Source organism: Neovison vison, chromosome 13 (genome assembly GCF_020171115.1).
Source record: "Neovison vison isolate M4711 chromosome 13, ASM_NN_V1, whole genome shotgun sequence".
NCBI lineage: Eukaryota > Metazoa > Chordata > Mammalia > Carnivora > Mustelidae > Neogale > Neogale vison.
Genome location: NC_058103.1, coordinates 148,894,653 through 148,920,192, shown reverse-complemented (window position 1 = coordinate 148,920,192; position 25,540 = coordinate 148,894,653). Strand labels below are relative to the sequence as shown.

At 42.5% G+C, this 25,540-nt stretch overlaps 1 protein-coding gene across 1 annotated transcript in view; it reads left to right on the top strand.

Moving 5' to 3' along the window:
- The first annotated feature begins 1,235 nt into the window (after positions 1–1,235).
- Positions 1,236–25,540, top strand: part of HDGFL3 (HDGF like 3) — a 73,205-nt gene continuing 48,900 nt past the window's right edge. Inside the window, exon 1 of the mRNA XM_044231463.1 lies at positions 1,236–1,447. Coding sequence (XP_044087398.1) covers positions 1,364–1,447 — 84 coding nt within the window. The 5' untranslated portion in view covers positions 1,236–1,363. The remainder of the gene's footprint in view (positions 1,448–25,540) is intronic.

Genomic DNA, 25,540 nt, shown 5'->3' with positions numbered 1-25,540 from the left:
CAGGAACGCTCAGAAGAGGAGACAGACGCGAACGAGAACCATCCTCGTGACAAACGAAGGCCACAGCAAGTAGGTTACACTCAAGGGCCGCGCCAGTGACTTCTTATGGGTGGGCTTCGACATGATGAAAGAAGCAGATTCATCATTAGGCAGATTGAAGACACGTTGTCCGAAATGTTGCCAGGATTGGAAACAAGTGACCCGCCAGAGTTTAGTCCCTTTCCCCAAACTCCAGGCCTGCAAGACCCACGCGCTGGGGAAGCACGACCGCGCTTGGACTCTGGAGTCCTGTAGGTCCGAGTTCGAATCCCGCCTGTGCCGCCAGGCCAACGAGAGCCACCGCCCGTGACTCCCGCCAAGAGCCTGCCCTCGGTGGGTCACAGTGCATTGTCAAGGGCAGACCTGGGGCGAGGACCCAACAAGGTCGCCGACTCCAGAGCTGGGCTCTTTGCCCGCAGCCCGATGCGCAGGGCAGCGGGTCCCCTCGCGTCCCCCAGGCCTGCAGCGCCTTTGTGCCCCACTCGCCGGAGAGCACCCGCAGCAGTGGCCCGCGGGGGGCGGCCAGGCGGGGGCCGGGCGTGGGACTGGGGGGCGCGAGGAGGTGGGGGAGCGCCCCCCTAGAGCGGCGCGGGCCGGCGGGGAGGGGGGCGGCCAGGTGGTGATTGGCTGGGCTGCGGCAGGCAGCTCCGGGCCCAGAACAAAAGAGAGCGGGCGGCGGGCGTCCCCCGGAGTAGGCGCTCCCGCCCGCCCCGCGCGGGCTTCGGTGCTGGGGGAGGACGCGCCCACCGCCCGCCCGCCCGCCCGCGGAGCAGCCGGGCTGGCGCGCTCGGTTTCTGGGCGAAAGCCGGCCGTGTACCTAGGAATTAACCGGCCGGCGCGGGAGGGGAGGGGAGCGGGAAGCGGGGCGGGGGGGATGCTGAGCGCGCGCGAGAACAATAATAAGATCGTGTTTGCGGTCGCTGCCCGAGGAGGAATTCGGAGGAGGCGCGAGGCCCGGCGCTCGCGCCGCGCCGCGCCCGGGAGCCCGGGAGGGAGGCCGGCGGCGGCGGCGGCGGCGGCATGAGGCAGGCGACGCGGCGCCTGTGAGCAGCGCGCGGCGGCGGCGGGGACCTCGGCGCGGGCGAGAGCCGAGCGGCCGGGGGCTCCCCTCCCCCGCTGCCGGGCCGTGATTTGCCGGGCCTGCTGCGCCCCCCGCCCACCCCTCGCCTCAGCCGCCGCCTCGCCGCTTCCCCTCGTCGGAGCGGCCGCTCGCCCGCCCGCTCGAGGCCCGCGGGGAGCGCGGCGCAGTCCGTCGGCCCACGGGGGGGCGGCCTCCCGGCATCTTCGCGGCGACCAAGGACGACCGGGGGAGGAAGCGGCCGGGATGGCGCGTCCGCGGCCCCGCGAGTACAAGGCGGGCGACCTGGTCTTCGCCAAGATGAAGGGCTACCCGCACTGGCCGGCCCGGGTGAGTACGGCGGCCGCGGGCGGGCCCGCCCGCCCACCATTTTCCCCTTCATGATGGCGCGCCCGCCCCCTTCCTCCATCCGCCTCGGCCCGGAGCCCGGCGCCCCGGAGCCCGGGCGCCCCGAGCCGGCGGCGGCCGGGGGCTGGAGGCGCGGACGGCGCTGCGCACGGAGGCCGTGCCCGGGCCGGAGCCGGGGGTTCCGGGCCGCGCCCGCTCCCCGCGAGGGCGGCCATCCTTCCGCCCCCTCTGGAAGGCGGCTCCGGCCCGGGCAGGCCCGCCGCGGGGAAGCCGGGCAGCCGCGGCGCGGGGGCGGCGGGCCCGGGCGGGAGGCAGGGCTGCGGGCAGGGTCGCGGGTGGGCCGCCGGGTCCCGGGCGAACGTCGGGGCACGTAGGGGAGCGTGATGCAAATGGCCGGCGGCGGGCCGGCGGGGGCCGCGGCGGCGGATCCTGGAAAGGGCCAGTGGTCATCCAGAGGCCAGCAGGAGCCTCTTGGCAGCCGTTCATCCATCCCTCGGCGCCTCCTTCGCCTTCCAGACTTGTTGAGTTGCCCCGAGCCCCGCCGGCCGCGTCATTGTCCTGGCGTCCGCGCCTGCCCGCCGCGCGCCGCTCGGCAGACCCACCCGGAGCAGCCGGGAGCTCGCAGCTCGGCACCGGCTGGCGGGTCCGCGGAGCTCCCGGTGCCTTTTCACCTCCATGTTGGTTTTAGGTCGGATCCCAGACCTTCGGCTCGGCCTCCCGCTACAGCCCACAATAGCTCTCTCTTTCAGGTCGTGGCTGGCTCTTTCTCTCGAAAGCATCTGCGTGTAATACACAGCCTTAATTTTTTTCTTTTTTTTTTTGTTAAATCGGGCCCTTTGGGCGAGGAGGAGATCAACACTGCCGTGTGTGCTTTGTGGCTTAAAAATAAACCCCGTTTACTTTTGATTTTTATGCTAGTTGGCAGTTAGTTGTTTGAAAGGAGAAATAACAGTGAAAAGGAGGGTCGGGGCATCTTGGAGGCTCTGTTGGTATCCTTGGGGAACAGAATAGACGTGGGAAATATTGGCATAAGAGTGTGAGCTCTAAAATGTTGTATTACAGTCAAGTGAAGGTAGCTAGATGGGGGGGGGCACCCATTCACAAAAGGAAGTGACATCACGGGTGGCCAGGCTGAAATTAGTGAAGTTGAAGTAATGGGTGGACATAATCACTTTTTTTTTTTTTTTTTGCATTTAGTTCCGCGATTGTAAAATAGAAAAAAACAAAAACAAAAAACCCAAAACCACAAAAAAACAGTTGGCCTGGGAATTGGGGGGCCTGGTATTGGGTTTGGGCTCCGTTATGGACTAATCATTTCAGCTGTCTGAACATCCAGTTCTGAAATCAGAAAATTATCATCTCTAGGATTCCTTCCAACAACCTCTGGTTTCAAGTGAGGTTCAGGTTCCATTAGGCTGTGATAATAACTTTGGAGAGTCAAAAACATACAAATAAACAAAAAACCAAAATTTTAAAATTTCATTAACAAGTTGCTTACTTAGGTTGGCCACCTGTAGTAATTTTGAAACAAAAAAGTGCAGTATAAGTAGTCCTAGTTCTATATCTGATTGCACACAAAATTCCTAGAAGTTGTAATTCCAAACCAAGGCAAAATGGAAAATAAAATGAGGAAACAATCAGGTGGTTAGATAAAATAAGTACAGGAAGGAAAAATCTGTGTCTCTTCCCCATTTAATGTAAACTCCTCAAAGAAAGGACATGTGTTTTCTTTTTTATAAAATGGTATTTTATAGTGAGTGGCATGTTGTAATTTCCAAGGAAAGGTAATGGTTAGAAAAAGATGTGAGTCCCTACTCTGGTAGTTACCATGTTGTATGCTCCATGGATGTTCTCAAGTTGCTTCCACTCCAGGTGGCTAAGGCATTATCCCCATTTTACACCTCACTATAGATGATGTCTGTAGATGATGTTACAAAATGCTAACTGGAAAAAAAAAAATCCTACTTCTTCATATTTCAAATACTGTCATTCGATATGATGGCGCTCTTGTGGGGATTAGATTCTGTATGGCCCCAAGGGATCAGACAGACCTAGGAGGAAAAACATGGGTGAGACAGGTTTTGGGAGGACTCTTCTATCAAAGAAGGTCCATGCTTGAATGGAGAAGCAACTTCCCTGCCGTAGGGAAGCTGTTGGGTCCTAGGCAGCCCCTTGTGAGGAATGTGGGCCCAGAGGATTCACTCCTCTAGCAGATTTGGTCAGGTTGGATTCCGCTTTTGGCCGCCCTTCAAACTCTGTGACCTTAGGCATATTCTGTAATCTCTCGAAGTTTTAATTTACTAGCCTGTGAAATAGGCATAATTCTCACCGCACAGATTCAGTGTGTGTAAAAGTACCAAGCAGCTACCTTTTTTCCTTTTTCGATTTCTGACTTTCCCCTTGTATCACTACACTGTTTTTAATTTTCAGCTTTTGAGTAGATAGGTTATTTTTTCCAACCTTTTGTCATGAATCATTTCAAGTGTATGGAAAAGTTAAAACAGTTGTCCAGTGAACACCTTTATATCTACCACTTAAATTCTACAATTAACATTTACTGCACTTGTTTTATCTTGTGATTCATGATCCATCCCTCTATCCGTACAGCAGTCCATCTTATTTTAATGTATTTTAAGGTAAGTTGCAGGCATCAGTATAATTTACTCTTAGATACTTCAGCATGCATTATCATTAACTAGAGGTCAGTATTTTTTATAGATCCTTTTTCATTCTTTCTTTCTTTCTTCTTTCTTTTTTTGGCCTTTTGAGATAAAATTTATATAAACTGAAACACACTTAAATGTACCATTCAGTGAGGTTTGATTAATGTATACGCTGTTATAATCCAAACCCCTTGTAAGATATATGGTAGTATCAGTACCCATGAAAGTTCCCTCATGGCTCTTCTCAGTTAATTCCTGTCCTCTTCCCTGTTCAGATGCATTATATTAGCATTCAGTAGCCAACTAGCTGTTTCTACCAGAATATATTTTATATTGCATATGACTTAAAAATACAAGTTTTATTTGTACCTATGGATTAACTAGCTTGATATTAAAAATACTTATGCTAAAATAAGAGTCTCTGAACCCTATTGATCATGTGCTCTATTGGTAAAAATCCCTAATATATATAAATTTACTTTAAATTATATCTCCATGTAAAATGCACTATTGCTTCCTATATTGTAAAATAAATACAAAAGAAAGCGGATGACAGATGATGTAATTTATGTTTTAAAATTCTTATTAGCAAAATATTGATAGTAGTAGATTAAGTCTATTTTTAAAAATAACTTGGAATTTTTTTGCCTGTTTCTTCTGAGATCTGACTAGATAGTCACAGTTTTTCTAGAGATTTTCTACAATAGAACTGTCAGCTGGGCCATTTCCTTGTTTGCTTGTGCTTACATTATTGGTATTATCTTTGCAGGACTCCTTTTAGCCACTTGTTCATTTGGCAAGAGTTCATTTAGAAGTGAATATTCCATAATTTTGCTCAACTAGGCACTCCCAAATGGCGTAAATCACAGTGTGCTCAAAGTGAATAAATACAACCATCTGAATAAGGACACCGGTGCCCATTTATATGTTAAATATCTGTAAAATTTACTTTGTAGGTAAAAGAATAAGAAACTAAAATAGAAATTGTACCATTTTCTTCTCACAGCCTTCCCCCAAATTATCTTGTATATCCTCTGAGGTATGAGCACTCTCTGTGTGTTACCCCTGCTCTGAAAGATGGAAGTAAAAAGCAAAGCAAAACAAAAAAGTCCCCAAACTCTTGTATTTCAACCAAAACTCTTTTTTAAAATTTAAAAACCTTCTATGAGAGCTCTCCAGCATTGCTAATAGAAGAGTAAATAGATACAGTCACTTGGGAAAACTGGCCCCAATCTACCATAGTTAAACACACACCTATCTTGTAATTGAGCAGTCTGTTCTAGACATCTACCCGAGAGAAGTGACTGTTTATGGCCACCACAAGGCTTGTACGACAAGGCTCAGCCATGACAGCTTTATTCATCATAGCAGAAGATTGAAAACAACCCAGATGTCCATCAGCAGGAGAATGGCTAAACCAAACCTTTAACGCCTTCATGCAGTGGCGTACTGCTCAGCAGTAAAAAGGAACAGACTCCGGAGGCCCACAAACATAGAGCTGATTTTCAAAATTTGGGATTGAGTGAAAAAAAAAGCCAACATGAATAGATTCTGTGTGATAACATGACCATCGAAAACAGGCAAAAGTGGGGATCAGTTTGTAGTGGTTGGAGGGAATGTTACAGACTGGGAGGAAGCTTTGAAAATGTTTGTTATCGTGATCTGGATGTGGATACACTCAACCTTATCAGACTGCACAGTTAAGATTTGCACACTATCCTGTGTGTAAGTTTTACCTCACCTTCATACTTTGAAGTGGGAGAAAAGAATCTAACACTTCAGACTTCATGGATTGAATTTGACCATTCTCAGCTTTCAGTGAGAATTTTATTTTTTCTTTGAGGCTTCAGTGCTACCAATTTGCATCTTCCTGTTCCCTTTTGACTGTCTGAGAAACTCATTTCCTACTTTACAGCTTTCTGTTTACATTTCTTTTTAGTTCTGGTTTCTGCCTGTCTTTGGTTTAACTATATTGGTTTCTCTAATCCTTTCATGCTAAATCATTGCTCGTATTTTTAATCTAGCTCTCAACTTCTTACCTGATAAGTCGAGAGCTAGATAAAACATTTGGGGGTGCCTGGGTGTCTCAGTCAATTGGGTGTTTGCCTTCAACTCAGGTCACGATCCCAGGGTCCTGGGATTGAGCCCCATATCGGGCTCCCTGCTTGGTGTGGAGCCGCCTTCTCCCTCTCCCTCTGCCCCTTTCCAGTGCTCCTGCTCTCACTCTTAAATAAATGAATAAAATCTTTAAAAAAAAAAAAAAGGCACTTGATCACCATTCTAGGACAGCTTGAAGAGCTAAACTCTTAGCTAAACTTTTACTGAGCGCCTACTGTGTGTAAGGCACTGTGCTAAGTATAGTTTTTCATTTTTCTACCAACAGATTAAATTTTCAACAATTTAAAAATATTATAATTACATATTAAAGTTTCCATACCTTTTTTTTTTTTTTTCAAGAGTTTTTATTTATTTGACAGAGAGAGAGGGAACACAAGCCGGGGCCTTGAAGAGGGAGAAGCAGGCTTCCCGCTAAGCAGGGAGCCTGATTTAGGGCTTGATCCCAGGGTGTTAGGATCATGACCTAAGCCAAAGGCAGACGCTTAACAACTGAGCCACTCAGGTTCCCCTCCGTACCTAAACACTGATTGAGAATCCTTAGTTTTGATCCATAGTACTTCCAGTTTCTTTGCTGTTACTAAACTCTGAACCTTTATTTCTGGAGACCAAGCTACATAATTTCAGGGAATGACTTGGGACTTAAATTCTTTTTAATCTCAACATGAAGTAAGATGTTTATATTCCTGTTTCTTTGGCATGAGTCCAGAGTAGCCCATCATTGGTTCATCCCTCAGGTAGAATGGCAGGAATTCATCAGCCTTTCTCTGGGGACTATATTCATGTTGCTGAGGGACTGGCACGTTGTCTCATTTTCTTCTGCTTAAATCTGGGAACAGATAGGCAACTTAAACCCTCAGTATCAATATGTACATTTACTCCCATTTCAACCTGCTGAATCAGTATTTCTGGCACATCCCCTTTGCTGTGCCGTAATGACTACTGTTTCCCCGGGATTTGGAAAATGTTAATTCTCTGAAGCCAGGTTTCTACTATATGAGATTGTGTTTCATTCTTTTGGAAAATGACTGATAGTTTAAAATTGTATGACTGTACTGAAAATATCTATTAGCATAAGAAAAACATCGTAGGCTAGTAAATATGGTAAACCTAATAGGGGAAGAGCCCAAATGCTCCTGTTTATTGGAGAAAGTTACCTTCTGTTGCAGAAGATTGTCCAGATGTTCAATCAGAATCCAGTCTACTTGAAGCTGTGATTAGTCCACTGCCAAAAGGCTTCTTAATCAGAGCCTTGCTTACTGGGAGCATGGTCTGTGGACCGTTAACCTGTCAAGGACCAGACAGGTGCAGAAATGGAAAGTAAGAATTTAGAAAAAAATTTTTAAGCAATCTGGTAGAGTAACTTCATGTTTATGAATTTAATTTTTAAAATGAAGTTTATGTTTTCCGTGACTTTATTTTTCTACTATTTCATCTTTCATGTATTTTATAAAAATGTCTGTAACAAATTAGAAATTAAAAAAAAAAAAAAATGTCTTTCACCCCAGAGTACTGACTATAGAGGATCCTTAAAGGTCAGTAGTACTCCTTGCATCTAAAACAATCTGCTCATACGATAAACTTTTTTTTTTTTTTTTAAAGATTTTATTTATTTATTTGAGAGAGAGAAATCACAAGTAGATGGAGAGGCAGGCAGAGAGAGAGAGAGGGAAGCAGTCTCCCTGCTGAGCAGAGAGACCGACGCGGGACTCGATCCCAGGACCCTGAGATCATGACCTGAGTCGAAGGCAGCAGCTTAACCCACTGAGCCACCCAGGCGCCCCGATAAACTTTTTTTTAAAGATTTTATTTTGGGGATACCTGGATGGCTCAGTTAGTTATCTTGATTTCTGCTCAGGTCATGATTTCAGGGTCATGAGATAGGACCCTGCATGGGGCTGTTTGCTGGCCATGGAGCCTGCTTAAGACTTTCTCCCTCTCCTTCTGTCCCTCTCCCCCCAACACTCCGGCTCGCTTGCTTTTGCTTGCTCTCCTAAAAAGAAAAAAACATTTTTAAGTCATCTCTACAGCCCACAGGTGGCTCGAACTCCCGACCCCAAGATCAAGAGTCACTTTCTCCACCGAGTCAGCCAGGAACCCCTGCTCATATTGTAAACTATTTTAAACTGTCTTCAGCTATTTAAAAGAGAGAATGGATTGACTTTTATAAGTATCTCATCTGTGTAAAAAGTTTTTATTACTTAAGTAATAATATTCATTGTGGAAAGATTACTATCCCTCTGCCTTGTCATAAGCATCATGAATATGAACCTACATATATAAGTACATAATTTTTATAGTTATGTACAGTTTTGTAGCCTTTTATCCCCATTTCAATACTATATCTTAGGGAACTTTCAATGGCAATGAATATATTCCTATAGCATTATTTGTAGTAACTGTCTGGTTATTTATGGTATAGACCTATTTGTTATAAATTATAACCAGTTCCTTTATAGGGACATTTAGGTTATTTCCAGCTTTTTTTTTAAATTTTTTAAAGATTTTATTTATTTATTTGACAGAGAGAGAGAGAGATCACAAGTGGGCAGAGCAGCAGGGAGAGAGAGAAGGGGAAGCAGGCTTCCTGCTGAGCAGTGAGCCTGATGCTGGGCTCGATCCCAGGACCCTGGGATCATGACCTGAGCCAAAGGCAGAGGTTTAACCCACTGAGCCACCCAGGCCCCCCAATTTCCAGCTTTATACTCAGATAAAATAATGCTCAGAGAAGCATGCATTAAGCTAAATCATTAGTTTACTTCCTCAGGACAGGACTCTGGGAATATCTCAGTCAAGTGGCATGTGCATGGTTTAAAACTTTGGATTTACTTTGTCACATTGTGACAAAAAATTTTTTAAAATATTTGGCAGTTTAATAAATACAAATATTTAAATGAATTAATTTATTTGTTTACATGTTAGGCAGAGTACATATATATATATCAATCATATGTGACATATCAAATCATGTATCATATATGTCTTGATTACAAGTGAGGACAAATACCTGATAAAGCTACTGTAAGATGTAAGAAAACCAAGACTTAAGAAATTCACCTAAGGTTACATACTGAGTAAGTGTGTTAATCCCCAGATCGTTAAGAATGCCACAGGAACATAAGGAATGTGACAAGAGTAGGTAAAGGGACTGAAGAAGCATTTGGTGGTGCGTAAGACCGTTTCTGTATATATGTGGTACTGAGAAGCAGCTGGGAGGCTAGCACTCTCATGGCCGAGAACATTTATTGTGACATTAGTATATTATTACTATTTTTTATTATTATATATTATTATTTTTATTATATTATTTTTCTCTAGAGTGTATCTTTTGGCAAGCCCTTTGACACAAGGCAGTGAAAACCAAGTAAGACATTAGTTATGCATACAGAGAAAGCAGAGACCCATTAAATCAGTTCCGAGTGAATAGCATGGTGACGTAGTGTAAGTTCTAAAACCTTTATGTGTGAGAGGATACATACACTTTGAATACCAGGTGGAGCAGTTACGAGAGTTACTGGTTCAGTAGAGCCTAGAAGCTAAATCCTAAGAGCTACTACTAGCCACTGTGTTCTTAATCCCTGTAACAGCATCTTCGTGTGTTATTTCACTGCCATTCATAACATATAATAGCTTCTCGGCTGTGTTAGTAAGTGAATTTTTCTCTTCTATTTTCTTACCAAATAGGAATTTGCTGCAGTTAGTCAGGAATAGCTGTATAGTCACAGGGAACCACATGGAGGTAAAAAGAATGAAGTAATCTGGGTGCCTGGGTGGCTCAGTGGTTAAGCATCTGCCTTTAGCTTAGGTCACGATCCCGGGGTCCTGGGATTGAGCCCCATATTGTGCTTCCTGCTTGGCAGGAAGCCTGCTTCTCCCTCTCCCACTCCCCCTGCTTGTGTTCCTGCTCTCTATGTCTCTCTCTGTCAAATAAATAAATAAAACTTTTAAAAAATGAAGTAATCTGGTAACTGGTGAGTTTTAAGCCTTTAGAAGGGATATCCTCCAGGTATCTGAGTAAGATTTCCTATGATGTTGGAAAGAACAGTGACACCAGGACTTAAAATACACATACTTCATTCCACCACTGTCTTGGCTTGTCAGGTTTGGACATCTTTTTTTATTATAGCCTCTTTGTAAAATAGGGGGGATGATAATTCTTATTTTCTTTCTCATTTTTCCTTGGAATCAAATGTTGAAATGTACATGAAATAAGTTTGCTAAAAGGATCATAGACCATATATGGGGAGGTGTGTGTTGTGCGTGTGTGTGTGTGTGTGTGTGTGTGTATATATATATAGTCTGCCTAACTTGTAACCAGACATTATATATATACACACACACACACACACAACCAGACAAATAATGTCTGGTTACAAGTTACACATATGTGTGTGTGTGTGTGTGTGTGTGTGTGTGTGTATATATATATATATATATATATATATATATATATAGTCTGCCTAACTTGTAACCAGACATTAACTCAGTTACAGATTTGTTGTTTATTAATACCACAGTGTCATATAGGCCATTTACCAAAGTCTGTCATATAGGCCATATACCAAAGTCCTGCAGCTAATATCCTCAGTGGGGAAAAACTGAGAGCTTTTCCCCTGAAGTCAAGAACATGACAAGAACATCCATTATCACCACTGTTGTTCAACATAGTACTGGAAGGCCTTTCCTCGGCAAACAACAAAAAGAAATAAAAGGCATCCAAATCAGCAAGGAAGAAGTCAAATTTCACTCTATACTCTATACTTTGGTACTCTATATAGAAAACCCCAAAGGCTCCACCAAAAAACTGCTAAAGCTGATACATGAATTTAGCAAAGTCTCAGGATATAAAGCCAGCCTACAGAAGTTTGTTGTATTTCTCTGCACCCGTAATGAAGTGGCAGAAGGAGAAACCAAGGAATCCATCCCATTTACAATTGTACAAAAAACCATAAGATACCTAAGAATAAACCTAACCAAAGAGGTAGAAGATCTGTATAATGAGAACTGTAGAACATTAATCAAAGAAATTGAAGAGGACACAAAGAAATGGAAAAACATTCCATGCTCCTGGATTAGAAGAAAATATTGTTTAAATATCTGTACTACCCACCCAAAGCAATCTACACAGTCAGTGCAATCCAGATCAAGATAACACCAGCATTTTTCACAGAACTAGAACAAACAATCCTAAAATTTGTATGGAGCCAGAGAAGACCCCCTAAGAAAGAAAGCAAAGTGGGAGGCATCACAATACCAGACTTTAAACTGTATTACAAAGCTGTAGTCATCAAGACAGTGTGTACTGGCAGAAAAACAGGCAGATGGGTCAATGGAACAGAATAGAGAACCTAGAAATGAATCCTCACCTCTGCAGTCAACTAATCTTCTACAAAGCAGGAAAGAATATCCACTAGAAAAAAAAGACAGTCTCTTCAACAGATGGTGTTGGGAAAACTGGACAGAAGAATGAAAGTGGACCACTTTCTTATGCCAAACTGAAATAAATTTAAAATGGATGAAAGACCTAAATGTAAGATAGGAAACCATCAAAATCCTAGAGGAGAGACAGGCAGCAATGTCTTTGACCTTGGCCACAGCAACTTCTTACTAGACATGTTTTTGGAGGCAAGGGAAGCAAAAGCAAAAATGAACTATCGGGACTTGATCAGGATAAAAAGCTTCTGCACAGCAAAGGGAAGAATTGACAAAATGAAAAGGCAGCCGCCGGAATGGGAGAAGATAATTGCAGATGACATCGGATAACAGGCTAGTATCCAGAATCTATAAAGAACTCATCAAAATCAACACCTCAGGGGCGCCTGGGTGGCTCAGTGGGTTAAGCCTCTGCCTTCGGCTCAGGTCATGATCTCGGGATCCTGGGATCGAGCCCCACATCAGGCTCTCTGCTCAGCGGGGAGCCTGCTTCCCCCTCTCTCTCTGCCTGCCTCTCTGCCTACTTGTGATCTCTGCCTGTCAAATAAATGAATAAATAAAAATATTTTTAAAAAAATCAACACCCCAAAAATAAATAATCCAGTTACGAAATGGACAGAAAACATGAACAGACATTTCTCCAAAGAAGACGTACGAATGGCTAACAGACATATGAAAAATCCTCAATATCACTCATTAGGGAAATACAAATCAAAATCACAAAGAGATACCACCTCATACCTATTAGAATGGCTAAAATTTACTCTGGAAGCAACCGATGTTTGTGAGGATGTGGAGAAATGGGAACCCTTTTGCACTGTTGGTGGGAACTCAAACTGGTGCAGTCACTCTGGAAAAGAGCATGGAGGTTCCTCAAAAAATTAAAAACCAGAGCTGCCCTATGACCCAGCATTTGCAGTACTAGGTGTTATCCAAAGAATATTAAAAATGCTGATTTGAAGGGGCACATGCATCCCAGTGTTTATAGCAGCACTATCAACAGTAACCAAATTATGGAAAGTACCCAAATGCCCATCAACTGATGAATGGATAAAGGTCCGTGTGTGTGTGTGTGTCACACACACAGGAATATTACTCAGCCGTCAAAAGTGAAAACCTGGGGCCCATGGGTGGCTCACTTGGTTGAGTGTCTGACTTTGGCTCAGGTCATGATCTCAGGGTCCTGGGATCAAGCCCATGTTGGGCTCCACGCTGAGTGGGGAGCCTGCTTCTCTCTTTGCCTTTGCCCCTCCCCCTATTTGTGTTCTCTCTCTCTCTCAAAAATCAAATCTTTTTAAAAAAGGAAATCTTGCCATTTGCAATGATGTGGATGGAACTAGAGTGTGTTATGCTAAGTGAGATAAGTCAGAGAAGGACATATACCATATGATTTCACTCATGTGGAATTTAAGAAACAAAACAGATGAACATAGGGAGGGAAAGAAATATAGGATAAAAACAGAGAGGGAGGCAAGCCATAAAAGACTTCACTGTAGAGAACTAACGGTTGTTGGAAGAGAGGTGTTGGGGGGGATGGGCATTAAGGAGGGCACTTGTGATGAGCCCTGGGTGTTACATGTAAGTGATGAATCACTATATTTTACTCCTGAAATCAGTATCATGCTATATGTTTAACTACCTTGAATTTAAATTTAAAAAATTGTGTTTATTAAATTTCTATTTGCTTTCCCTTCTTTTTCCCTAGGAATCATGTGTTAAGATGTACCTAACAGTTACCTACTAGGAGAGCACCAAACTCCTTGTCATACAGTGGTAGAAACCTAGTAAAGTCTCAGTAGATGTTCTTGTGGTTGGCAGGTGTCTTTCAGTAGTTTTCTTGTGGCTTTATAATATTGACTTGGCTCTAGGCTCTGAGTGTTGTGGGCATTTCTCATTGGCACCCCTCCCTCAGATTCCCGAGTGTGGTGGGCCATTTCTGGAGGTTCAAGCTTAAGTCTTTGGGGGCAGACTGAACTGGACTGCGTTGGCGCACAGGAAGGATCTGTGAGAAAACTACTTTTCCCACTTGAGCACAGACACTTGAGCTCTGAGTGGACTCTCTCCATCTGATCATAGTCTATAAGGTTGCCCGGAAGTAGACGTTATCTGGTTGTCAGAGTGGAGGGAGTCCATGCTAATAACGAAGTCGCCCACGGGGACTGGAAAATTCTTGATAACATTAACGTCTCAGTTTCTGTTGCAAAATATATATAAGATGAGAGCTGTTAGAAAGGCTGGGTTTGTTCAGTTCAGAAGTGGTTGCCAATATAAAAATGAGTGTCACAGAAGATTCAAAAATTTTTATGTAGGAAGAAATGTCAAAAAATAAACTCATGTCTTCAGATCTGTTTTTCCTTTTTCTCTGTCCCTGAAGTAGAACTTTTGTGCTAATGGCGTCTTTAACTTTGGAGGAAATGCATATTCAGAGGGAGTGGTATGACAGATCCTTGGTTCATTTTTTTTTTTTTTTTAGAATTACATATGTTGACTAGATTGAAAACTAATTCCCTCTAGACCTCTGTTTGACTTTCGAAATGAGACCAACTACTTTGAAACAAGACATAAGTGTTCTTATTTCCCCTCACTGAACTGCTACGTGAGGATTCAGTCAATAATTTTTTGAAAATGTTTAGATCTTGAAAATGAGTCATTGTTGCTGATTAATTCTGATGCAGTCTAGTCCAGTGGCTTTCAGACTTTTCTTGTACTATAGTAAGAAATAAAGCCCATAGTAAGAAATAACTACTAATTTCATACACACACACACCTACACACACACCTGTAATAAGGTTTCACCAAATCATACTATATGTGATGCATTCTGATTATTTTTATATTTTAAATCAGGTTGCAACCCACTGAATCAGTTTCACTTCTTACAGTTTGAAAACCACTGGTCTGGTCTGTTAGGCCAAAGGGAAATTAATCTATGTGAGTTTTATGTGTGTGTGTGTATATATATATATATATATGACAGTAGTTGGATTTTTTTTTTTTTTAAGATTTTATTTATTCATTTGAGAGAGTGAGAGTATGAGCCAGGGGGAGGGGCACAGGGAGAGAGACGAGGAGATCCCCTGCTGAGCTGGGAGCTCAGTTCCAGGACCCTGGGCTCATGACCAGAGCTGAAGGCAGACACTAAACTGAGCCGCCCAAGTCCCCGAGGACAGCAGGAGTTTTGAAACGAGTTAGCAGTCCTGAGCATTTGATTGTGCTGTAGCCATGGTGTGGTATCTTCTGAGGCGGGTATAGTCATGGGACTAACATTCCTAGTGATTCTGTATTTCCTTTTAAATCACTTGTCTAATCAAAAAGAGACTTCCTTGCTATTATTAGATCAGCCTCAGTAGAGAGAACCGAGTCTTGATGGTAGTAAGGCATTCTTCGGTTTCTTTAAAAGGTGCATTTCTGAAAAGGTGTAGTAAACACAGTTTAGGATCTCACATCCGGCTGGTTCACTCACACAAAGCAAGTACACATCTCTTAGAAAACACCCCTGCTGTACCGAATGGAAGGATCCTGGAGCTGGAAGGATCCTATTAGGTTAATCTTTGTGCTATGCCAGATACTCCGAGCTCTGCTCGTTCTCCGGCTCAGTCCCTCTGTTGCTGTGGGGGTCCGCCGGCCCTTCCCAGTGGGAGGCCAGGTGGGCGGGGAGAGACAGAGCCTGTGATAGAGTTATGAAATACGATGGTTTCCACTGTTTGTTTTTAATAAGCTCCTTGTCTGGGCAAGGATTTATTTAGCTACTAGGGATCAGGTAACCCAGAACAAGTGTGTCCCTTGTTTTATATTGCGCTAAGAGCAAATTACAGAAATAGAGCAGTTCAGCGGGAGTGGGCAGTTGGAGCCGCTTGCTGGAGTGACACGAGAGGACAGTGGCGGGGGACGCTTCCGTTGCTGCAGTGCACTTGTTCCTCCCTCAGTGTTACGGTGCCCTCGGAGTGAGCCCGGAGCCTCTCCGTGTCCTCGTGCCGCGTCCACTGCCTCTCCTTACCCGCATTTCACCTCCGAGGTCACCTGGACTCTCCCACTCTAGTCTCCTTTTCTACTTTGAGACATTCATCCTAGAAACCCCTTCCTGGTCATCCCTGTGGTCACCCCTGTCTGCTCCAGCAGGTGCCTCCTGCAGCCGGCCGGCTGTCATCACCAAGTGTGCAGCCCGGCCCCGCCGCAGATTGCTTTCTTCTAGGTCCTCCGTGCCCCTGTCCATCCTTCTTGGGTGTTCCAGCGCCCCTTTACTGTTCTCCAACTCAGATGTCTCCCCCTCGTTTTCGGCACATCATTGTACCTTCGTATTCCGTATGTTCATTTTCAAGGTAAAATGGAAGAGTGGGGCTTAGTGGGCGGAGGAGGTCACATCTGCATGGTGCCTCTGTCCCTCAGCAGACGAATGACCTTGGGTAGATTACCTAATCTCTTTGCCTCAGTGGACTCTTCTATAAAATGAAACCGGAAGGACTTGTTTTCTGAATTGTTTCAAGGATTTTGAACATAAACAGCCCGGAGTCCAACATGATTAAAAAATATTTGTTTTCCTCCGGTTCACCTGTTCCCTGTGCTCCTTACTAAAACCCTCCTCTTCCTTGATTCCACCCTTTTCCTCCTTGCCTGCAACATTCAGTAAGTATTTTTGGAATGTTTGCTATGTCCCAGGTGCTCTCATAGGTCCCGGGCGTGCGGGAGGGACTTCAGCTGCCTTCTCCCCTCCACTGGCTCGTTCTCTCCTGGCCAGAAATAATCCGCTCTCCTGCATTCTCGGCACTGCTCCCTCGGCTTTCCTTGGTAGCCAGGCTTCTTAAATAACTGACCTTACTGTCTTTCTGCCGCTTTCCCAAAGGTCACCGTGATCTCCCAGTCCAAAGAACACATTTCAATCCTCCTTTTTTGCTTCTGTGGAATTTAATACCGCCTTTAAAAAAAATTCTTCTCTCTTGGCTTCCTTCCTGTATTTCTTTTCTCGAAAGGTCCTTCCACTTCTCTGACTGTGCCTTTGCAGGATCTTCTTTGTCTTCAAGCCACCATTTAACAACTTCTAAACCCCATTGCAGGCCCAGAATCAACTGTTGTGGGCTTTAGACCCCTGTCCATTTACCGTCTCAAGAGCTCCATCTAGCCATCTCTCGGCTACCACAAATTCATGGTCAAAACGAATCTAGCTGCCCCTCCCTGCCTAAATATTTCTGTTTCCGTGAGAGATTGCAGTTCAGTCACCCCAAAAGACAGAGACCTCAGATTATCCTAGGTGCTCTTTTTCCCTCATCTCCCACATTTTACTGGTCACTAAAGATGTCTAGATGGCCATGCCAACGCAGGCCTGCTGGCCGTTCAGATAGAAAAAGTGGTGTGAAGTCTGATTCATCACACAGCCCACGGCATAGTAAGGATGCTGAGTGCAAGAGAGCCGAGACATATTCACGTTGTAAACAGGATATAATTTCAGTAAAATAATAAGATATTAAATTGGTATCATTAATTTGGATTTTATTGATTTACTTCATTTCTACTTAATATATAAATTAACCTTGGGTTTATAGTATATGGTTATAATATATTGTTGCTATATTTGAGCATGTTTTAGAACATTATGATAAAATTTTATGACAGCTGGGGTTCTACAAGATTTTGTTCCCTTTAAAAATAATTACAGACGGGGCGCCTGGGTGGCTCAGTGGCTTAAGCCTCTGCCTTCGGCTCAGGTCATGATCTCAGGGTCCTGGGATCAAGCCCCGCATTGGGCTCTCTGCGCAGCAGGGAGCCTGCTTCCTCCTCTCTCCCTCTGCCTGCCTCTCTGCCTACTTGTGATCCCTCTCTGTCAAATAAATAAATAAAATCTTTAAAAAAATGTTTAAAAATAATTACAGGGATGCCTGGGTGGCTCAGTGGGTTAAGCCTCTGCCTTCAGCTCAGGTCATGATCTCAGGGTACTGGGATCGAGCCCTGCGTCAGGCTTTCTGCTCAGCAAGGAGCGTACTTTCCCCTCTCTCTGCCTGCCTCTCTGCCTACTTGTGATCATCTCTCTGTCAAATAAATAAATAAAGTCTTAAAAAAAAATAAAAATAATTACAATTGCCCCTTGAACGATGAGGGGGTGGGAGTTAGGGGCAATGACCCCCATGGTCAGAAACCCAAGTATAACTTTTGACTTTCCAAAAACTTAAGTGCAAGTAGCCTACTACTGACCAAAAGCCTTAACAATAACATAAACAGTTGATTAACACATATATATGTTTATTCTTACGATAAAATAAGAGAAAGAAAATATTGTTAAGAAAATGATAAGGAATGGGGCGCCTGGGTGGCTCAGTGGGTTGAGCCTCTGCCTTGGGCCCGGGTCATGATCCCAGGGTCCTGGGATCGAGCCCCACATCGGGCTCTCTCCTTGGCGGGGAGCCTGTTTCTCCCTCTCTCTCTCTGCCTGCCTCTCTGCCTGCTTGTGATCTCTCTGTCTCTCTGTGTCAGATGAACAAATAAAATTTTTAAAAAAAATGATAAGGTAGAGAAAATACATTTACAGTACTGTATTAGAAAAACCTCACATAATGTATATGGTGTGGGGCCCTTGCAGTTCAAATCCATGTTCAAGGGTCAGATGTAATTTAAGATGCCACAGATTAAGAGACCTCAACAAATTAGAATGAATTCGTGGCAGTGAGGGACCTAGAGAGAAAGACATAGAAGGACATAATCAGGGATTTGAATGTTTAGTCAAAGAAGGAAAGATGTACGTGCTGATCGTGATTTTCAGATATTTAAGGGACTCACATGCAAGAAGAAATAGGAAGTGTGGGCAGCAGAAAGAGCGTCTACTTTGGAGCCACAAGTATAGTAGGTTCAGTGAAGCTCTACCACTTGTTGACTGTGGTCTTGGGTAGATGACCTAATCTTCCTTAGCCTCTGGTTCCTTTTCTCTGAAGTGGACTTGGTATTCCCTCCCCCCACGAGGCTGGTGAGAGAACTTAGTACCTGACACATAGTTGAAGCTAAGCCAATATTAGTTCCTTCCTTTCCTGGGTAGTTTTTAAAAGGGTGGAACTAGAATATGGGATAGAAATTGATCTGAAAGTAGGCTTATTGCAAGGAAGAACAGTTAAGAGAAAGTCTTAGGACTAATTATCGAGAACTTATATGCCATTAACTTCATTTGTCAGCACGTAACCCTGTGTGATTCATGTTGATGCCCCTTCTTTACAGATGAAAAACCTGAAGTTCAGAGAGATTTTAAGTATCTTTCCAAAGATTGCCCGGTTATAGTAAATGATAAACCTGGAGCCTGTGCTCTGAACCACTGCAGTGCACGGTGCGTTCTGTCTGTGGCAGCGCGTGTATATTCAGCCACCCATTCAGCACTGTTTAGTGAGCACCTATTCTACGGCAGGCACTGTCCCCCACACAGGCAGAGTGTCCGGTACAGAACATGACAAAGAACCTGCCGCCCAGTGATTCTTCTCTAAGGCAAGAAAGTAGTTGAAGGGGACAGGAAGTGCTAGCAGTGGTACAGAGGGAAGAAAGGATCTTGCTGTGTTTTATGTAAGAATGTTCAGGGAAAACCTCTCCTAACACGGCATTCAAACAGGGCACCGAAGGAAGGGAGGAAGCCCTGTGGATATTCGTTTTAGGTAGAGAAGAGCAAGCTTCTCATAATTAATCTTTCTATTAAGAATAATTATTCTGAACCATTTTCACTTGTTTTTTTAGATTGACTTTAGCAATACCTTGAGTTTCAAGAGAAATCACAATGGAATTTTAGTTGGAAATGAATTAAATTGTAAATTAATAGGAGAAATGACCCTTTTTCCATATTGAAACATTGAAACATGCCTGCCAGAGGTATGGAATGTTTGTTTATTTTTCTATCTCAGTAGAGTTTTGTGGTTTTTCTTCCTAAAGGATCCACACAGTTTTAAAAAAATTACTGGGTGTTGTTTCCTTTTGCTGGTGCTTTTATAAATGGAATCTGAGTAGCTCAGAACAAGCACCTTGGTGTCCCTCCGACATCGTAGCTTTCTCCCACACCTAGTGTGCTGGCAAATCCTCTTAATTCTAACTTCAGAGTATGTGCAGAATCCAAAACTTCCACAGCCACTATCCTTATCCAAGCCAGTATTGTCTCTTAAATGTATTATTTGAGTCCATTTCTAGCTGGTCTCCCTTTCCATTCTTGCGCTCTGAAGATCTGTTCTCAGCAGTGTGGGCACTGCCACATGGTAAAACGGAGTGGACGTGCAACCTCCTCCCTTCTTGCTCCAGTGCAGCCTGGGGCCTCCTCCCTGCTCCTTACTGTGCCAGTCATGCTGCTGCCTCAGGGACTTTGCTCAGGCTCTTCCTACATCCCTCCCAGACCGCTCCGAAGTCTCTACGTAGGCGCCAACGAGAAATTTTACCATCCGTTTAAAATATAACCCCGTCTTCATCCTTGGCTCTGATTTTGTATAGCTCTTTATTTGCATTCTTATATACTAAATAATTTACTTATTTAATAGAGTTATTTTCTATTTTATTTTGCCCCTTGTTTGTTGGTGTATCCTTAATGCCTTTAAAAAAAAGCCTAAATATTTGTTGAAGGACTAAATTCAGTCTTTTTCTTTTATATTCTTCAACCTGGTCTCTGATGATACATGCCAAAGCTTTTTATTTTTACTTATTTGTCATCCTGCTATACTTTATTTTTCAAAAAAGATTTATTATAGGGAGTGAGTGATCGGGGAGAGGGTTAGAGGGAGAGAGAATCCTGAAGCTGGCTCCTGCTGAGTGTGGAGCATGACACAGGGCTCAATCCCAGGACCCTGAGATCATGACCTGAGCTGGAGTCAAGAGTCAGCTGCATAACCCCGAGTCACCCGGGGGCCCCATTCTACTGTACTTTTTAGTTCTGTTTTTCTAGTGATACACTTTATCTTAAATCATATGCAGATAATTTTTTTGTCTTCTCTGTTTCAATACTTGTTACGCGGGCTGTGAATTCTCTTAATATATTAACTAGAACTTTCAGAACAGTGTTAAGCATTGGAGATAATTGACATTCTTGTCTCCTTGGTTTTTAGGAGTACATGTTATTTTATTACTCTATGGTTTTGTCTTTTTTCAGATAGATAGTCTTTATCATGTTGAAATATTCTTGTATTCCTGTTTTGCGAGGAATTCTTTTAAAGAAGTTACATTTTGTTAAATGCCTTTTTTACCATCCATTGTAATAATCATAACATTTTCTCTTTTAGCCTTTGTATTAATTATATAAACAGATATTAAATGTTAAATTGTACCTGCGTACCTGGAATTTACCTTCCTCTGTCCCAGTAGGTATATGTGTGTTTCTTTTTTTGTTGAGATAGAATTCAGATACCATAAAATTCACCCTTTAAAATGATGTAATTCAGTGGTTTTTATTACATTCACACACTTGTACAACCATTGTTGGCAACTCCAGAACATTTTACCACTCCAAAAGGAAACCGTGTATCATGAAGCAGTCATTCCCCATCTGCCCATACCCCTGCCAATCTCAAATCTACTTTATCTCTATGAATTTGCTTGTTCTGGATATGTCACTGAAGTGGAATCATAGGATGTGTGGCCTTTTGTGTCTGGCTTCTTTCACTTAGTGTCATGTTTGTCCGTATTCCATCCGTGTAGAGCAAACATCAATCCTTCATTCCTTTTCATAGCTGAATAACATTCCACTGTGTGGATATTCCACATTTCTTAAAATCACTCATCAGTTGGTGGGTACCTGGGTTGCTTCTGCTTTTGGCTGTTACGGATATTGCTGCAGTGAACATTGATGTAAGTTTTTTATGTGGACTTAATGTTTTTCAGTCTTTCGGCCATATGCCTATAAATCAAATGGCTGGATCATATTATTACTCTATGTTTGAAAAATTGCTGGACTCTTTTCCAGTGCTGCCTCCTACGTTACACTCCCAGTAGCCTGATTGCCCTGGCTGAACCTCTGGTACAGTGTTAACAAGAAATCAGAGTGAATGTCCTCATCTTGTTCCTGGTCCTATGGGGAAATTTATAGTGTTTCACCATTAAGTATGATGTTAACTAAGGTTTTGTGTTGTTGTTCTTTTTTAATAGATGCCCTTTATCAGCTTAAGGATATTTCCTTTATTCGCAGTTGGTTGAATGTTTTATCATGAAAAGATGTTGGATCTTTTCAAATGTTTTTCCTGTGTCTATTGAGATTATCATGTGGTCTTTGTCTTTGGTTCTATTAATATGGTGTATTGTATTGATTGATTTTGATATGTTGAACCAACCTTACATTCCTGAGATAAAGTCTTTGGGTTATGGTACATAATTTAAAAAAAAAAATCAAAACCAGGTTTATTAAAGAAGTTTGAAAAAAAAAAAGTTTGAGTCATTTCCTTCCCTATCATTCTAGCTTTCCCAGTCTGTCAGCACACATGGTTGGTACACACGACACTGAATACTGATTGACCCTTCTTATACATGTTGTTTCATGAACGTGAAACCCAGTAACAGGGCTAACCCATTAATCTTAAAAGTGTCCTCTTTTATTAGATGTTTCTCCTTGTCAGTCAGTCAGTGTCTAGCTCATTCCCCTCTGTTCAGTAGAATTAAATGCTTTCCTCATTCCAAATAAAGTGCTTACAAACTGTCTTCTATTTTGGTCTTTCTTCCTAAAGGTGAGTTTATTTCCTTCACTTCTTAAATGATTTGGTTTAGTTTCTTTGTTTTATAATCTGTTATGCTGGAGCAGGTTCTCGTTTTAGCCAATAGGATTATTTTCCTGTCACTTTTTATAACCCTGTCCCTCATGCAACAACCAGTTTGTTCTCCGTATTTAAGATTGTTTCTGTTTTGTTTTTTAGATTACACATATTTGTGAAATCATGCGGTATTTGCCTTTCTCTGTCTGAGTTACTTCACTTAGCATAATACCATCTAGATCCATCCATGGCATCGCAGATAGCAATATTTATCCTTTTATATGGCTGAGTAATAATTGCATATGTGTACCGCGTCTTCATCCATCACCTGTTAGTGGACAGTTGGTTTGCTTGTATAACTTGGCTAATGTAAATAATGCTGCAGTAAATACAGGGCGCATATTATCTTACCGAATTTCATTTTATTTGGGTAAATACCCAATAGTAGTATAATTACTGGAGTCATAGGGTATTTCTATTTTTAATTTTTCGAGGAACCTCCATACTGTTTTCTCACAGTGATTATACCAATTTACATTCCCACCAGCAGTGCATGAGGGTTCCCTTTTCTCCACATCCTTGCTAATGCTTGTTATTTCTTGTCTTCTTGATATAGCCGTTCTAGCTGGTGTGAGGTGATCTCTCATTGTGATTTGGATTTGCATGTCCCTAATGACTGGTGACACTGAGCGTCTTTTCATGTGTCTGTTGGCCATCAGAGTGCCTTCTTTGGAGAAATGTCTATTTGTGCCCTCTGCTGACTTTTTAAACAGATTTTTTTGGCTGTTGAGTAGTATAAGTTATTTATATATTTTGGATATTAGCCCGTTATTACATGTATCATTTCCAAATATTCTCCCATTCAGTAGGTTGCTGGTTTCCTTCTCTGAGGGCTTTTTATTTTGGTGTAGTCTCAGTAATTTATTTTTACTTTCGTTTCCTTTGCCTGAGGACAGATACCTAGGGAAATATTGCCAGTGTGGAAGAGGCGACTACCTGTTTTCTTTTAGAAGTTTTATGGTTTCAGGTCTCACATTTAGGTCTTCAATCCATTTTGTATTTATTTTTATGTATGGCATAGGAGAGAGGTCCAATTTCATTCTTTTGCATGTAGCTCTCCAGTTTTCCCAACATCATTTATTGAAGGGACTTTTACTCGAATGCTCTTGCTTCCTTGGTCATAGTTTAATTGATCATATAAGCGTGGGCTTATTTCTGAGGTCTGTATTCTGTTAAATTGATTTGTGTGTCTGTTTTTGTGCCAGGCCCATACTGTTTTGTTATTGTATATCTTCAAAGCCAGATTGTGTTACCTCCATCTTTGTTTTTCTTTTTCAAGATTGCTTTGGCTATTTGGGGTCTTTTGCGGTTCCGTACAAATTTTATGATTATTCAAGTTCTGTGAAAGATGCCACTGGTATTTTGTTTTTGTTTTTGTTTTTTTAAAGATTTTATTTATTTTATTTGACTGACAGATTACAAGTAGGCAGAGAGGCAGGCAGAGAGAGAGGAGGAAGCAGGCTCCCTGCCGAGCAGAGAGCCCAATGCAGGGCTGGATCCCGGGACCCTGGGATCATGACCTGAGCCCAAGGCAGAGGCTTTAACCCACCGAGCCACCCAGGCGCCCCGCCACTGTGTATTTTGAAAGGGATTCATTGAATCTGTATATTTTTATGGGCAGTTATGGACATTTTAACGATATTAACTCCTCCAGGCCATGAATACAGTATATTTTTCCATTGTGTTGTCCTCATTTTTTTTTTTTATCACTATTTTATAGTTTTCACAGTACAAGTCTTTTTGCCTCTTTGGTTAAATTTATTTCTAGGTATTTTATTTTGGGTGCAAATATAAATGGGATTGTTAATCTCTCTTTTGCTGCATCATTATTAGCATATGGAAACACAACAGATATTTCTGTATATTAATCTTGTATCCTGCAACTTTACTGAATTCATTTATTCTAGTAGTTTTTTTGATATGGAGTCTTTAGGGTTTTCTATATGTAATAGGTCCTCTGCAAATAGTGACAGTTTTACTTACTTTTTTACCAATTTGGATGCCTTTTGTTTTTTTTGTTTTCTGATTACTGCTACAACATTCAGGATTGTGTTGACTAGAAGTGGTGAGAGTGGACTTCCCTTGTTTTGTTCCTGATCTTAGAGGAAAGTTCTCTTTTTCACCATTGGTATTATATTAGCTGTGAATTTGGCATATGTGGACTTTATTAAGTGGAGGTATGCTCCCCTCAAAACTACTCTATTGACACTTTTTATCATGAATGGTTGTTGGATTTTTTCAAATGCTTCTCCTGTATCGAGATGATCATATTGTTCTTACCCTTCATTTTGTTAATGTAATATATCACATCGCATCCTCGCACCCCTGGAATAAATCCCACTTAATCGTGGTGAATGATCCTTTTAAACTATTATTGAATTTAGTTTGCTGATATTTTTTGGGAGATTTTTGCATCTGTGTTCATCAGAAATGTTGGCCTGTAGTGGGTTTTTTGTTGTTTGTGTATTTGTTTTTGTAATGTCTCTGTTCAGTTGTAGTACCATGGAATGGATTTGGAAGCTTTCCTTTCTCTTCTATTTTCTTGTAATAGCTTGAGAAGAAAAAGTATTAGTTCTTTAAATGTTTGCTAGAATTAAACTGTGAAGCCATCTGGTCTCCTGGACTTGTGTTTGTTGGCATATCATTTTCATAGTAATCTCTTATAACCCTTTGTATTTCAGTAATGTTGGTTGTTGCTTCTCTCTCGTTTCTGACTTAGAATCTTCTCTTTTTTTCTTGATGAGTCTGGCTAAAGGCTTATCAGTCTTATATTTTCAAAGAATCATCTCGTGGTTTCGTTGATCTTTTCTCCTGTCGTTGTTAGTCTCTACTTTATTTCTGCTCTGATCTTTATTATTTACTTTTGTTATCTTTATTATTTATTATTATTATTATTTCCTTACTTCTGCTATGGGCTTTGTGCTTTCCCTGATTCTTTAGGTGTATGGTTAGGTTGTTTGAGATTTTTCTTGCTGCTTGAGGTAGGCCTGTATTGCTAAACTTCCCTCTTAGAACTGCTTTTGTGCTTCCCAGAGATTTTGGCTTTTGTGTTTTCATCTTCATCTCTCTCTGTGTTTTTTATTTCATCTTTGATTTCCTTATTGACTCACTGGTTGTTTAGTAGCATA